Genomic DNA, 14,575 nt, shown 5'->3' with positions numbered 1-14,575 from the left:
GTTCTGTTATTGGTATGTGAATCAATGTAGTGTATCCAAATATCTTCGTGGGATAGTAATTTTATCAAATAAATCAATTCAAAGTTCATTTAGAAAAGGCAACAGAAATAATATTTCAAATTAGCAATAAAAATAAATATTACTGATGTCTGTTTCAGCAGAACAAGCTGCTGTTTATTTTAAACAGTTTAAAATTAATTAAGTACATCCTAGGAAAAAACAAATCTTTTCTGCATCTTTGAAGATAAGAGAAATTGAAGGTGTCATGCCGACAACAGAATATTTTTGTTAGCAAATGCAGCTCCAGCTGAATGGTGGGGAAACAGAGCAATGTCTAGATATGACAACTTAATACTTATAGAACATTGAAGGATTTGAGTAATTTGTTGCCTTGAGCCACATTTCTCTGTAAAGCAGTGCAGAAAAGGAATAATGCTGTAAGACTGTCAGAAAAACACTTGTAATTAAGGACATTTCTATAGCACTTGAGGGCAAGAGCTTTTCAGAAGGATTTCTAATGTTGATAGCTAAGAACACTTCCTGGAAATTAAAAACAATTCATGCGTAGAAGAAAATCAACTTAGCAGTCCTAGCTGCAAGAGGGGAAAACTCTGACACATCTGTTCCATTTCTTCTTCTTTTTTCCCCTACTATTTTCCCCCTTCAGGTCTACAGGGCTCTAATTGCACTCATTTTAAATAGCCATAAGGTAGAATGAAGACTCTGATCTTATACATATCTTACATGAACATCAGTTCAGTTGGAACCAGCTAGAGCTTAAGTGAGTGCATTTGGGGAATTTGAAACTTCGTTCTTATCGTCCATGCACTGAAGAGCCATCATACTGGCTCCAATTATGTTATTCCTAGGACAGTGAGAATTTCCCTTCACTTTGGTTTTAATCAGTGTATAGCAAAATTCACTGAAATCTGGAGAAAACTCAAAAGTCACAGGTTTGCCAATTCCAAGTTATTTCATATCCCTTTTTAAAACCATGCACAGGTACCAGATAGGAAAAGGTTCTTCAACTTCAAGGATTAAATCCCTGTTGTACTGGACTTAGCACTTTTACAAACACAAATGCTTAGCTATTTGAGGATCCAACTGGATATGACAATGCATTCTTTAGTGGTGTGGCTTTTTTAACATAGCAATGCATGGGAGTGGAATTATCATACATGAGAAAGGTAATAGAACTTTCTTTCCTTTTTAGACCCATTGAAAATCCCTTCTGTGTTTTCCACAGTTGGAGAAAACAATAATTTCAAGAGATCCAGTGAGAGCTTCCTTCATGACTCTAACAGATTAGCGGGGAGGGGTGTTGAGGAGGTGTTATTTAGGAATGGCAGTTGGAAGTGCTTCACTACACTATGGCCCTGATTAAAATCGCTCCTCATACTCATAATCAATTAAATATTATTTTAAATATATATTCAGAAGAGAAAAATTTGCCAACATTACCAGTAGATTGACCCAAACCCTAAAAGCAATACAATATTACTGCATCAACAGTCTATACTGCTATCATTGGGCTTGATCCAACAACTTCTAACTACTAATGTTTTTCATCTGGAACAGCATGTGCTTAATGTTCCAGACAAAGTCACTGAAACTTGGAGCTTAAGTAAATTGTTCACATTATTGAATAAATAGAGAACTTTTTCATATATTGTTGGCCCCCCATTTTGACAGATGTTCCACCCAGGGATTCAACTATCCACAGTTTGATTTAAAAAAAAATCCACAAAGCAAACCTTGACTTTGTTATTTTATGTAAGGGACACAGTTTTACTATGCCATTATATATAATAGAACTTGAGCATCCAAGAATTTTGATATGCATTGGGGGGGGGGGGGCATTGTAGGATCAAGGGTCTTCTGTATGTGTGTTTTACAGCACATTTATCAAGCTAGTCATGTTAGTCTGAATGTATTTAACAGAAAAAGGCTGCAGCATTCTTATTTCTGGAGGGTTATGGCATATGGTAAATGTAACGGCTAGGATGGTGTTGATGTATTACACTAGTAACTGTATTTTTTCTATGGTTATCCAATGGTGGTGACGGAATACAAATGGCATCCCTTTGATGATCCCTTTGATGATATACCAGATGTACTCAAATCTAATGCTCACCTTTTTTTGGCTACACTACATTGTCAAAATTGAGGTGCACATTCGATTCAATGGCACATGAAAAGGACCAGAGGAACCCATAATCCTCAAGGCCAGATAGGCATGAAGGGGCAGTAGCCTCAGGGCTCCTTTCACCTGGAGAAGGAGGAGGAGTGCCCTTCTGGTGACCCAGTTATTACTGTCACTTAGCTGCAGATCCTGCCTCCCAGGTAGCCCTCAGGGTCTCTCACCGCCCTGCCCCCAGGCTCAATCCCATGTGGTTCTCAACTAGCTTCATTCATGAAGCCTTCAACCTCCCCCCCCCCCTTTTACTGGTTTTCAAGGCCTTGTGAATGATTCCAGGTGGGAATCGTGTGAGGCTGGCAAGTTTGGCAGTCTCAGCCTGACAGAGGGGCATGACTTCCGAAATGGCCTCATTCATGTTTCTTGCCTCTCTAACGTGTTATGCCCGTGCTGTTGAATGCATTACATTCAAGGATAAATTCATTTTTTTGGAATGTTCCCCCTCACAACTGAGGTGTGGATTACATTCAATGGCACATTATATAGTTATGCAGGAAGTTGTGCCACACAATTAGAGTGACTTCTTTGGACAACACGAAATGGATATATCCAGGTGATGGAAGTGAGAACAGCATTGCACATGCAAAACTGTTGCAGATGCACAATCATATCCCTAGAATAGAGTGTCAATATATGTTGTGCATTTTTATTGCATCTTTTCATTGTCTGTTGTGCAGTGAGTTGATAATTATGTACCTTCACTGTTTCCCGTACATTGCATTCATATAGTGGCATTCAATATCAAGATGGCATAATTCAACTCCACAAGAGGTACTCACTCTATGCTAGACAATGTAAAATCTTAGCCAAAACATCTTTTTTTGGGCAGCCAGCTTTACCTCCTTTGCTGCCACAGGACAATGGTCTTTTTCTCTTGCCAGCATCACTTATGCTGCTGCATTAATGCTAGCCATTGCACCAACAAGATTCTAACCATCAAGTAATACACTGGTTAAGTCATTGTTTCATGTGCAACTTTCCCTTCAACTGACATATTGGGCATCTTTAGTGGATTGCAGTGATGACTTCTGGACAAAGCCAACTGTATGGGCCAATTTTGGAGGGAATTACTTCCCTCCTATCAGCCCATGAGTCGCCATGGTAGACTGAAAGCCATATTTTTATGTTGCTTGGAAAATACAGGGCTTTGACCATTTCTTTTTTTCTCTAAAAATTGAACACACAATACTTTTTATACTACATAACAATAGAAATGGAATTATACAAATTAACTATAAGCTACATTAACACACATTAATAACCTAAATAATAAAGGCAAAAGGAAAAGAAGGGGAAAAAGAAAGGAGAACTGGACTTAGATTCCAACCACACAAATGATGATAATATTTATTATTTTGCCCAATTTAGTGTCATTTTATTTATCCTTCAAACTATATAACATAAGCTTCCTTCTACTGATAACATCTGCTACCTTCAAATGCTATTACTGATGACTTCCACCAACGATTCCTTAAATATGAACAAGAGATCAACAATCTTTCTTAAATTTCTTAAATTTCTCTGCTGCATTATCCTTGGTCCATAACTACCAACTCATATATCTTCAACAGCTCAACTTCTATTGATGGAATTATAGTGTCTTTCATCCTTTGTGCAAAGAGTAATCTTGCAGCCTTGGTCATATATTGCAGAATTCTTCAATTATTTCCCCATTTTGCTTAGCTCATTACCCCATTTAAAAATCTCAATAGTCAAACAATATTCTAGATTTGCCTTTTATGTGTGTGTATCTTTATGTATACATTCTTAAAATAAATTTGCATTTCCCTTCTTCCAGTATATGACAGCTGCTGCACCTATGCAAGGGACCTACATTCCCCAGTACACTCCTGTGCCTCCAACAGCTGTCCCTCTTGAAGTAAGTCTTGTTCATCTGTATTTGTACATGAATGTGCACAGTTTTTTCTACTCTCCGGTGGAAGCAAAGATGAGATCACATATTAGTTTACTTTAAAAAATGCACTTCATAGATATGTGTAAGTTTCATTGGCATTTGGGTTTTTACCATGTGACAAAATTGGATAGTTCATTCTTTCTGAATTTGTGGGGGTGGGGAGGGAAATGAAAGCCAACCATCAGATACCAAACAAAAAAGAGGTTCAAGGATAGAAGATTTAGAAAAAAGAGTACTTGATGCTATTATTAGCATAAAGTTTATGTCATATGTGATTGCTGAAAGTCAAGAGCAAGCAGAAATCATGACTGAGAGCAGGACAACTTCCTCTTGTATATGCAGACCTGGGGGATGCTGCACTGACTGAGTGCTTTTTCATCCTCGATGAAGGATTTGCTCCCTCCCTCCTTGGGTTGAGTCCTGTTGATGACAGCCTGATGAGTAAGTATGTCCTTAGCACTGTAGTCCACAAGCTACTCAAAGAACTACAATCTGACTTCTGCTGTTCATCTTCATAAGGCGTTTTGGACAAATAAAAAGGAAAAAAAGAGGGACCTCTGAGGGAAAAAAGGAAAGGTGGTGTTCATTCTTAAGTTCATGTATTTACTTTTGGTTCCGCACAATTTTGTTGTAGTCTACTTTTCATCCAGTGATTATGTGGTGGACACAGCATGGACTTCTTGCTTTTATTTTGAACAATGCCTCTTTTAGAATAGATTTGTTTGCCACTCTTTCAATAGCTGAGAACACTTTTCTTAAAAAGCCAGGTTGGCACACCTCCACTATAAATATTGAGGTTCCAGAAAAAAGGTTTTCTGCACTGTTGCCTGCAAATATTGGTTATCCTCAATGCACCCTGTGTATTTGGATGTGTCACTTCTTTTCATCCATCTTTTAAAATCTTCACAGTACAGTGGTTTTTCACTCTCTATCATGTTTTGCTGTTCATGTTAACCGAAACACTCCTTTTGAACTTTCTTCATTAATCTTTATAAAAGAATACTATTTTACACTTTTTAAAAAAAAAAGCTTTGCTGAGTTTGGTTCTTAAATGATTCTTAACAATAATTGGGTTCCTCATCAACAGAAAAAAATAGAATGATCTATTTCTACTTCTATCAAGAACAAATCTGAATCCTCTAAGCCACTGCTTCAATTGTTTTGTGGTTGTTACTTAATAGTAACTACAAAAGTTTTTTTTAACCCAGAGAGTCCACAAACTCTTCTTGAGAAACACAAAAATAAAATAAATCAGTGAACAAACTAATATGTTTCCAGGGATTGTTCAACACACAAATTAATATGATTTTCAAAATAACAAAAATGTACTTTTGCTAAAAGAATTGTCAGTTTCTAAGTAAAATATGTACAGTTTTAAAACCAGCAAATCATTACAGGGGTGCAGAGTATGTGGTTCTCCAGATGATATTGGAGTACAAATCCCAGCACTCGTCACCACTGACACCACTAGCTAGCGTTGTTGGGACTTGCAGTCCTACCACATCAGGAGGGCAGCATGAATTCCATGCCCATACAGCATTGTTAATCTACTTCCTAAAATAGTCAAAATGCCCTTCCATGATAGTTCAAAGCATGATATAGATTTTGCACTTTGAGTGTCACAGCTCCTACAAAGGTCTTTGGGCAAGGCTTGATTCTGATTTCATTGTGGTGGGGAAGGAAACAACTCTGACAGTTCAATATTGAATCCCCCTCTGAGATCCAAATCAGGCCAGCCATGCTTAATATGTGATAAAAATTTAGTAGCCTAATCCACAGCATGTGGATTTCAACACAGCATTATAAGGGGTAAGTTTTTTGCAGGCCTCCTATTCAGAGCTGTGATCGTGGCATGCTTCTCTTTTAAACATGTAGCATTTCTGTCATAGCAGCATGTGGCTTCTGATGTGCCTGACATCCAATAATATAAAGCCATAGCGAACCTGCACGGAAATAATGAGGTTGATGGGACCATGCTGACTTTCTCCTGATGTAGGTTGCTACAATTATTAAAAGCAGTAAAGCCCTTTGTTTTCTTGTTTGTTTCTTCAGGGTGTTGTTGCTGATACCTCTCCGCAGACTGTAGCATCGTCATCACAGGAAGCCAGTGGTCAACAGCAACAGATGGCAGTGGAAACTTCCAATGAACATGCATCTGCATATTCCTACCAACAGTCAAAATAAGTTGATGGTGTTCATTCCAGCAACACTAAAGTGTGGGTAGCTGCTATTTATGTTTTATAGATAGGGGCTGGAAATCTTTGTGAACTTACTTGAGATTAAGCCTCATTGAGTTCAGTAGGACTTCCTTCAGAAGAAACATGCATAGTACTGAGGTAACTGAGATACATCTATGGCAACATTATAAGACAAGCATGGACACATCTATAGTATAAAACAGAACAGAACAAAACCTATAAGTAGCCAATACTCCACTTCCGATCTCCATTGTGCTAAAGGGGGAAGGCTACAACCTATTTAAAGTGTTATCTGCCTTTTCTGAACACCCTCCCCCCAATTGGTTTTGGCCAGGAAATTATTGTCTGGGTTGCCAGAAAGATTGAGGTCTCCCAGAGAGGCATTTTGTGTTACACTATTCAAAAGCCAGTGATGATATCTAGTAGAGGTGATTTTTAGATATCATTATTGGCTTCAGGACCTTGTTCAAATTGTTTCTGTATATCCACAGGTAATACCCAAAACTGTTGTAGGCTTCAATCTTAGTCTAATAAAGGTGATGACAGGCAGTGTGATATAATGGATTTCATGCAGGACTAGCATCCCATCTGACCACGTAGGTTGGTGTAGATTAAAATCAACACTACAGTGGTAAAATCTTGAATGGGGCTGATCTGCTTTAAGACAGGGCAAGGCCACCTTAATGTGACCCTGAATTAGTAAAGGTCAAGGGAAAGTCTGAATTCTGGCTGAGCATTCAGGGTTTCCCTTGACCTAGGTCCACTGGAGGCAATTGGGCTGGTTCCCATACAGAACCAGACACAACTGTTCCCATTACCATCTTGCATTCCCTGGTTTGAACAGCACAGAGACATAAAATGGCAGTTTTCTCCTTTGCCCCCCCCCCCCACTCCCATGTCACAGTGGCCATGACATAGCATCTTCCTGTTCCCCATAGCTTCCCTGATGCCAGCTGGGGCCATGAGGAGTGCTAGGAAGGGAGAGGAGAGGGATTTTCTCCTATTCCTTGTCCCCCTCCCTCTGACTGATATCAGGACAAGTGATGGGAAAGAGGTAGGTCCCATGTTATTGCCATAGGCCATTGTGACATGAAGGGCAAGGGAGTGACTTTTATGGTGACCGCCCACTGGTGCCAAACTGTCTTCAGCAGCCCTGGGCAATGCAGACTTACTTCTTCAGTTGGGAGAATCCCTGTGGGGACTCTTTCTGTGGGCCTATTAGGCATCCAGCACACTAGATTGGCCTGGGGAAAACAAAAGTGTCAATGTAGATATACACTAGGACTGAAGGAAACCAGGATCAAATCCTATTCAGTCATGGGAACCAATTGATCAAGGCACACTCTTTTAGCTTCAGAGGAAGGCAGTAGCAAATCCTACCAAGAAAACTCTGTTTTGAGTATCTACAACAACATTAGTGAGCAGAAGCACGTTGGAGTCTTTGGTAAATCTACAGATGGTTTCTTCCTGAATTAGGTTGTTGAAAAAGAAAACTTGGGTGAAACTAGGAGGAGATATTTGTGTGAAGGACTTACTGAATGTGCTGCTGAGACAGATTGCAAAGTCCTAGGCTACTCACAAATAGATTAATTATTTGCATATATTCACATTGGGGTTTTGTTTTTCTCCTGACTTTGATTGCTGCAGCTCAGTCTTCTAGTTTTTGAAAGAGTTTGACCAACATTTTGGGCATTTGATAATTTTAAAGGGCGTGAAAGGGATATGTGCTGCCCTCCAAGATATCCTAGTATGACATTCCCTGTTATCTTATAGTTTTTTACTCCCGCTTTAGGCAAATTGCAGGAATCTGCTTTCTCTATTTTAAGCACTGAGAAAAACACTGAAGGCTGTTTTCATAGTCATCTTCAGTACCAGATGAGCTTTTCAGCTTCCATTTGTTTTCCTCTGAACTATAGGGACCAATGGGCTTAACAGCCCATAAGGCAGCTTGCTGTCTTCCTGTCCAATTTTGCTTTCACTGGGTGAAATGAGTAGGTCCATTTAAAACTGGTTCTCAACCTGTGGGTCCTCAGGTGTTTCAGCCTACAACTCCCAGAAATCCCAGCCAGTTTACCAGCTGTTAGGATTTCTGGGAGCTGAAGGTCAAAACATCTAGGGACCCACAGGTTGAGAACAACTGATTTAAAGGAAGACCATGGTGTGTTTATTTTCCTAAGATCATACATGTTTAGAGGGATACATTTTAAAGGGAAGTGGATTTTTAAAAGAAAAATGGAAAATGTGTATTTCTACATTATTTTGACTTAATGATCATTTTTATTGTTTTTACAGACAATAAAGGACTGAAAAATGTTGCTCTGAAAAGTTTGCCTTGAATAGAGAAACTTCATTGAACAAGAAGTTGGCTTCCAGTTTGCACAGGCGTCAACAGATTTTTCTTTTTCATTTTCTACCTTACCCAACAGAAAACAAAACAGTGTTTCTATGTGCTGTGCAAATTGTTCAGTCATGTAGTCTGATAGTTTTATTTTTGCTATTTTTTTATTAAAGAATAAAAGACCCACAGCGAAACACTGGGTTGATATTTCATCTGAATGAACGTTTGAAATTCAGAATTTACTTGCAAGTGTAGATAATTTGTTTCTGTTTTCCAAACAACAACAGAGAACCAATGATGTCACGAGGGAGGAGGCTGAGATGAAAACTAATGATCTTCCTCAAGAATCCAGCTATTCTTTCCCCCTTTCTTGTTGAATTCAAATGTGTCTTTGATTTAGGGTTTTTGTTTATGTTTTTTTAAAAAAAGAAATGTTTAGGTAAGGTTTATCTTGAATCTTAATTGCCTTAATTTTAAGGACGTCAAAGGCTCTCAAGGCAAGCTGTCAACGTCTTGGTGAAAGAAAGGAGAAGGAATTCAAAATTAGACCAGGATCAACTGGGGCTGAAGCTCAAGAGACTCAATTTTTAGATGAACGGCAACAACAAAATGATAAACTGTACAGTTTACCAGAAAATGATTTTTCTTCTTTTGAAGAAAACCTGTTGATAAAGGAACTGTGGCAACTTCAAGAATTAAAAAAGAAGACTTTAATGAACTTTCTTCATGTTGACAGAGAAGAATATAGAAGGCTAAAGTGTTTTACAATAAAATTATTGAATGGGGTGGGGTGGGGGATCAACTTGCATTTTAAGGAATGCAGGTTTTTTTCTTGCAGAATGGAGATTTTTTTTTAATTTACAAAGCGTGATCGCTGGCAAAAGCATTAGTGCTTTTTATCTGCAGTCTTTTTTATGAGCTTTAAAAAGTTTTTAGTCTGCTTTGCTTGTCACATTGCAAACACCTAGCTTAAAAGCATTTTTGGGGGAGGGGGACTTACGTAGATAGGAGCTTATGGTCAAAAAAGTGCAAAAAAAGCAATAGCTAGAAGAAATTGTTGACAATTTCTGTAGTCTTTCCTAGTTGTGATCAAAATGCAGCCTATGGATGGCCTATTTTATACCAAAGATGAAATGACACCCTACCGAAGTCCAGAAGATAGAGGGTTTTTTTCTTCTTTCTTTCTTTTTTAAAAAAGAAAAAAAAATCTTTATTTGACCTACATGGCCGGACCAGTTCGTATCTTTGTGTTTGTTTAAACTATCTTCCACTGGTACTTTACGTCCTACATACTTAGGCTTCTAATGGAAAGATCTGAGTAGTTGGCATTTAGAACCGCTTAGCAGAATTTCACAGCATGAAGGAATATATGGGTGCCGGCTCTTCTACCCAGGCATGTTTTAACTTTGTTGCATTTTTGTCGCGTTGTCTAGTTTCTTTCATACTGCAAATCTTGTCTTCCTTTTTCATAGCATCCCAGGTCCATTTCTTCTCATCTTTCAGTAACAGAAAAAGTAATCCTCAGTTTGCATTTGGGTGGTGCGTTAAAGTTAGTTAGAGAATGACAATGACAAGAGAGGTTTGGTGTTTTCATTTAACTCTCCTGTGCAAGAAGAAAATTTTAAGGTGGCTCACATTAGTTCTTTCATGCAAGCATGAAGTTAATCACTTTATACTAACTGGCTTTTTGTGGTCTTAATATGTTTGCTGACAATCACAAATTAATCTGATTAGGCAAAAGACAATAGCAATTAAATTGAATCAGTGCAAACCTATTTTTAAAAGGTAAAATATTATATTGAATCTTTATATGGAGGATTTAAAAGATGTCACCTTGTGCCCCTTCCATTCAAAAAGAGAGAGGGATATCATGCAGTGACAATTTTGGGACCGGCTGGCCATGGAGAAAGGACTTCCAGATCTTGCCAGCAAGGTATGTGGAAAGTGTACATTCCATTGATTTTCAGCTCCCTTACACTCCACTACATTCCCCGAAATTAAAAGTGGCACAAAAAACTAGGAATTTCTTCCTTGCAAGAACTAGTTAAAGAAAATGAAGCTATGTATGAACAAAAGCTGTATGAGTGGCCTGTCATTCAAGGAGGGAGCCCACCTCCACATTGCCACATGGATCAGTGGCTGCCCCTCACCATGATCATGAACAGTGGACTTGGAACTCGAGACTTCTGCCCCGAATTAGACTTGTCATGAGGCAACATCCTTTATAAGAGACAACAAGATCTAGCAAAGGAAGCACTTAAAAATGAACCAAAATATTGAAATGGCCCTGCATCTAAGGGGGAAAGAAATGGTCATTTCAGTGGCTGAGGTATATTCAGAACAGGGTAACCATATTGATAAGAAAAATATAAACAAATAATTTAACAGCTTTATTTTGGTTCAATTAAAGCTACCACAAAAACTCAATTGTAATAAAAAAAAGGGTTGTGCAGAAGCACTGTTGGGTTTGTGCACAGAATCTGTGGTTACTTTGAATAACTTTTAAAAGAAGCAAGTATTTTTTTAAGAATTCTAAAAAGGTTTTCCTTATTTTTCATGTAGTTATCCTGGGTTTGGTGGGGATGGGGTTGGGTTACCAGAACAAATGGCTGCTAAATATGCAACATTAAAAAGGAAAAAGAAAATAGGATGACACCTAGTGAACCAGCACAGATAAGAGGTCTTGGTTACCTGGGGGAAAAGGATCAAAAACTAGATGTAGGATCCAGTAACTACAAGTTAACTTTTCTGGTGAAAAGGACCACACAGCACCGGGGGAGGGGGTGTCAATATTATGTACAGAGATCTCTAGTGTCTTCCTTTCTTTCATGCGCTTTGACATTGCTGTTTCCTTTCTATGAGCATCACTTTTTTTCTCCAGAAAACAATGTGTCCATTGGAGTGATGTATTAAAAATAATCAAGCAAGCCTTATTTTCTTCCTTTTTTCTTCTATGTATAAATAGGGGTTATCCTCCTGTGGCACATTGCTGTTGGATATGAAAGAAGCATGAGTTTGTTTTAAACTGTTTCTGTATAAATTCTAGTTTGGCGCAAAGAAAAGTCTCATTGCTTTTGACAATGAGGCTGCAAGGTAGCTACCATGTGGCTGATGAAAATGCTGGGTACCTTCCTGTGTCTATTTGGAACTCTACTGCTTTATTTATAAATTCTGATCATTTTGTTCAGGTATGTTCAGCAGATAAGATTAAGCTATCACAGTGGGATTATTCTTTAAAGTCAAGCACTCACTCTTCCTCTGTCATCTTCATCAAAAACTAAAATAGATTGTATCCATCACTTCAACCATTTTGTGTTTTACTTTTTAAAAAAATCTTTTTGATATTTTACAAAGTTTGCCCTTTAATAAAAAGTAAAAAATGAAATATTCCCTGCCCCAATAGGTTGTCTCACTTTGAGACAGAACTTGGCCAAATTACTTGAGAGTTACCAGCCATCCACTTTGGCAGATTCTAAGAGTTGTATTCCGAAAAGTAACTTCTCAAGCTCTACTTTGATAGATTCACTTTGATGCACAAATAATTTGTTTAAAAGCTTCAAGATGGTTCTGTAACTAATTTCGGGACTGCACTCTTGCATGATATCACTGAATGTGACCATGTGCCCCCCACCAAAAAAAATGGGGGACTCAGTTCTAAATTTAGTTTATTAACAGGTTTATTCGCTTCAGAATTATAAGTCCTCCTGTTTATTGGGAGCTATGGTGCTGTTGTAATTGTTCACTGAATCTTTGTTTAATGTTTTCAAGATTGGGTGCCTAGTGCATTGGCATTGTACTAACCTGATTATAAAGCTGGAAAAAATATTTTTCCCTTTCTGGAAAAATTATTCATGCATGAAGTCTTTATCTACCTTAGCTTCCAATAATAGAGCTATGATTTTCCATCAACACAGAATTTTTACACCATGGTTTCGTTTAGACTACACAATTATAGTACTATACTATAATTAACTTCCATAACAGTATCCTATGGAATATTGTGATTTGCAGCTTAAGGAGGTATTTAGACCTCTTTATCAAATAGTTCTAGTGCCTCAACAAACTACAAATCCTAGGATGCCATAGGATATTTCCATGGCTGTTAAAGTGAACCCTATTGCTATAATTACGTAATGTGAAAGGACCACAAATACTAAGCTGGCATAGTTTTAAACATTCCAAAATTCGAAAAGTAGTTTTCCAGTACAGAACAGTGTGGCCTACCATTAGATGATGAAATAATGGGGCTCTTTTAGGAAAAGGCACCAAAAAAGTTTGCCTGTGCAACTAATGGTGCTTGCTAGTTTTCAGCCCAAATGTAGAATATATATTTCCAAATGTTGGCCTTGGTCTAATAGTTAAAGGATTTTTTTTGGACTCCGTGAAAATTCATATTCAATCTTTTTAAAAATATATTCTTCACTAATCTTTTCAAAATAAGCAGTGGCTAACTTTAGCAATTCCCTTCCCACTGCAAGAAAGTCTTTGAAAACTGTGCAGCTTTTAACACCTTTTGTAATGCAGGACTTATTCTGAGCAAAATTTTCATATACAGATTTTTGCACAGAAATAAGTCTCAAATTGTGAGGATTATTATGAGTTCAGGATTATTCTCATTGGGGTTTATCAGTGCTCAAAACATTTGTTAGCTCCATTAAAGTCCAGATTGAAACCTAGAGTGCAGTTACTGCTTTTCTAGAATAGAAACCATTAACCACCATTGACAGTGACTCCCTATTTGAAGGAATAAGATTCATGGTGAAAAAGAATAATTGGCATCCATATAATATGCAAGTTGCAAAAACTAAGGTCCCTTATTTAATCCATTTTACAGGATTCTCTGTTTCTCTACCATTCTGCTGCACGTATTTCTTTATCGCCACTCACTGGACTAACTAGAAGCATTAATATAATTCAGCTCTTCCAAGGTTTAACTCATCCTGTACCTTAAAATCTACTTTGTAGGTTGGAACATAAAAAAAACAATGCAGAAGATTCATATAGTAACATAGCAATGGTTCATAGGCCTTCCTTTTGATCACAACCCATACATCCATCCCCTGGTAATTCTAGCATCAACAAGATGATGATGAATCATGTGAGTATGGTAACAACTAGTATATACTGCGCTAAATGTTGAAATGCAAGTACTCAAGTCCAAAAAAATTAGGTAGTTATTCTGATCCATATAAATAAACTTGTTTTAGCCATTTTCATCTCTACAAAACCAATTATTTTGCAAACCTGCCGTAGAGGAGGCCACTCCAAACACTTTGCATGATGACTGGGGTAACTTGCAACAATATTTTGTTGCGGATAAAATGTATTGTCATTATTTTTCTTTGGTAATGAGAGGACCACTGCTAAATTCGCAGAAATTTTTTTTAGCTGAGTGGATAGCTGGTAATGTTGTTATTCCGCTTGAGAATGGTATTGGTATTTTAACTCTGAGGACGTGTTATCATTGGGTAATGTTATACTGCCCAAACTAAACTTTGTCCAGGTTCTTCTGGAGACCTCTATGACCAAATGTTGCTCCCTGCTGGCAGAGGTTCTCCGCACCCCTAATTCATTAGTAGATCTGAAAGTCCAGATTGTTCGATCAGATTATTTTGCTGTGATAAACCAAGGTTCCAGAGGAACTAGGATATTTTTGGAAATAATTTCATCATGTTGTGCTATGTTTGTTACAGCTGGGTTCCACTTCTGTGGAAAACATCTGGGGATCAGGCAAGTGTGGGATTATGCCTTGGGTTTAATGTTGCATTATTCATTTTATAGTAACAGTATCAAGGACGGCTATTATGTATGACTACCAAAAGCAGCAAATTTAAGAATGCCTACAGTGTAATAAAGTTTATTTTTAATATGTCACAGTATTTTGATCTAAATTATGTTGTTTATAGAATTGAAGGAACCATGTGAAA

General features: G+C 37.7%; 1 protein-coding gene across 7 annotated transcripts in view; it reads left to right on the top strand.

Annotated features, from left to right (window-relative positions):
• rbms3 (RNA binding motif single stranded interacting protein 3) overlaps nt 1-11,575 on the top strand; it is a 958,643-nt gene extending 947,068 nt beyond the window's left edge. For 4 of the 7 annotated variants that reach the window (XM_062958203.1, XM_062958201.1, XM_062958205.1 and 1 more), the window contains 3 exons: nt 3,996-4,076; nt 6,165-6,293; nt 8,604-11,575. In XM_062958203.1, coding sequence (XP_062814273.1) covers nt 3,996-4,076; nt 6,165-6,293; nt 8,604-8,609 — 216 coding nt within the window. In that variant the 3' untranslated portion in view covers nt 8,610-11,575. Of the gene's footprint in view, nt 1-3,995; nt 4,077-4,454; nt 6,142-6,164; nt 6,329-8,602 lie in introns of those variants that run through there. The other 3 variants (XM_062958202.1, XM_062958206.1, XM_062958204.1) reach the window with 2 other exon arrangements.
• The last annotated feature ends 3,000 nt before the right edge of the window (nt 11,576-14,575 follow it).

Source organism: Anolis carolinensis, chromosome 6 (assembly GCF_035594765.1).
Source record: "Anolis carolinensis isolate JA03-04 chromosome 6, rAnoCar3.1.pri, whole genome shotgun sequence".
NCBI lineage: Eukaryota > Metazoa > Chordata > Lepidosauria > Squamata > Dactyloidae > Anolis > Anolis carolinensis.
The sequence above is the reverse complement of the archived record's forward strand: the minus strand, read 5'-3'. Positions and strand labels throughout refer to the sequence as shown.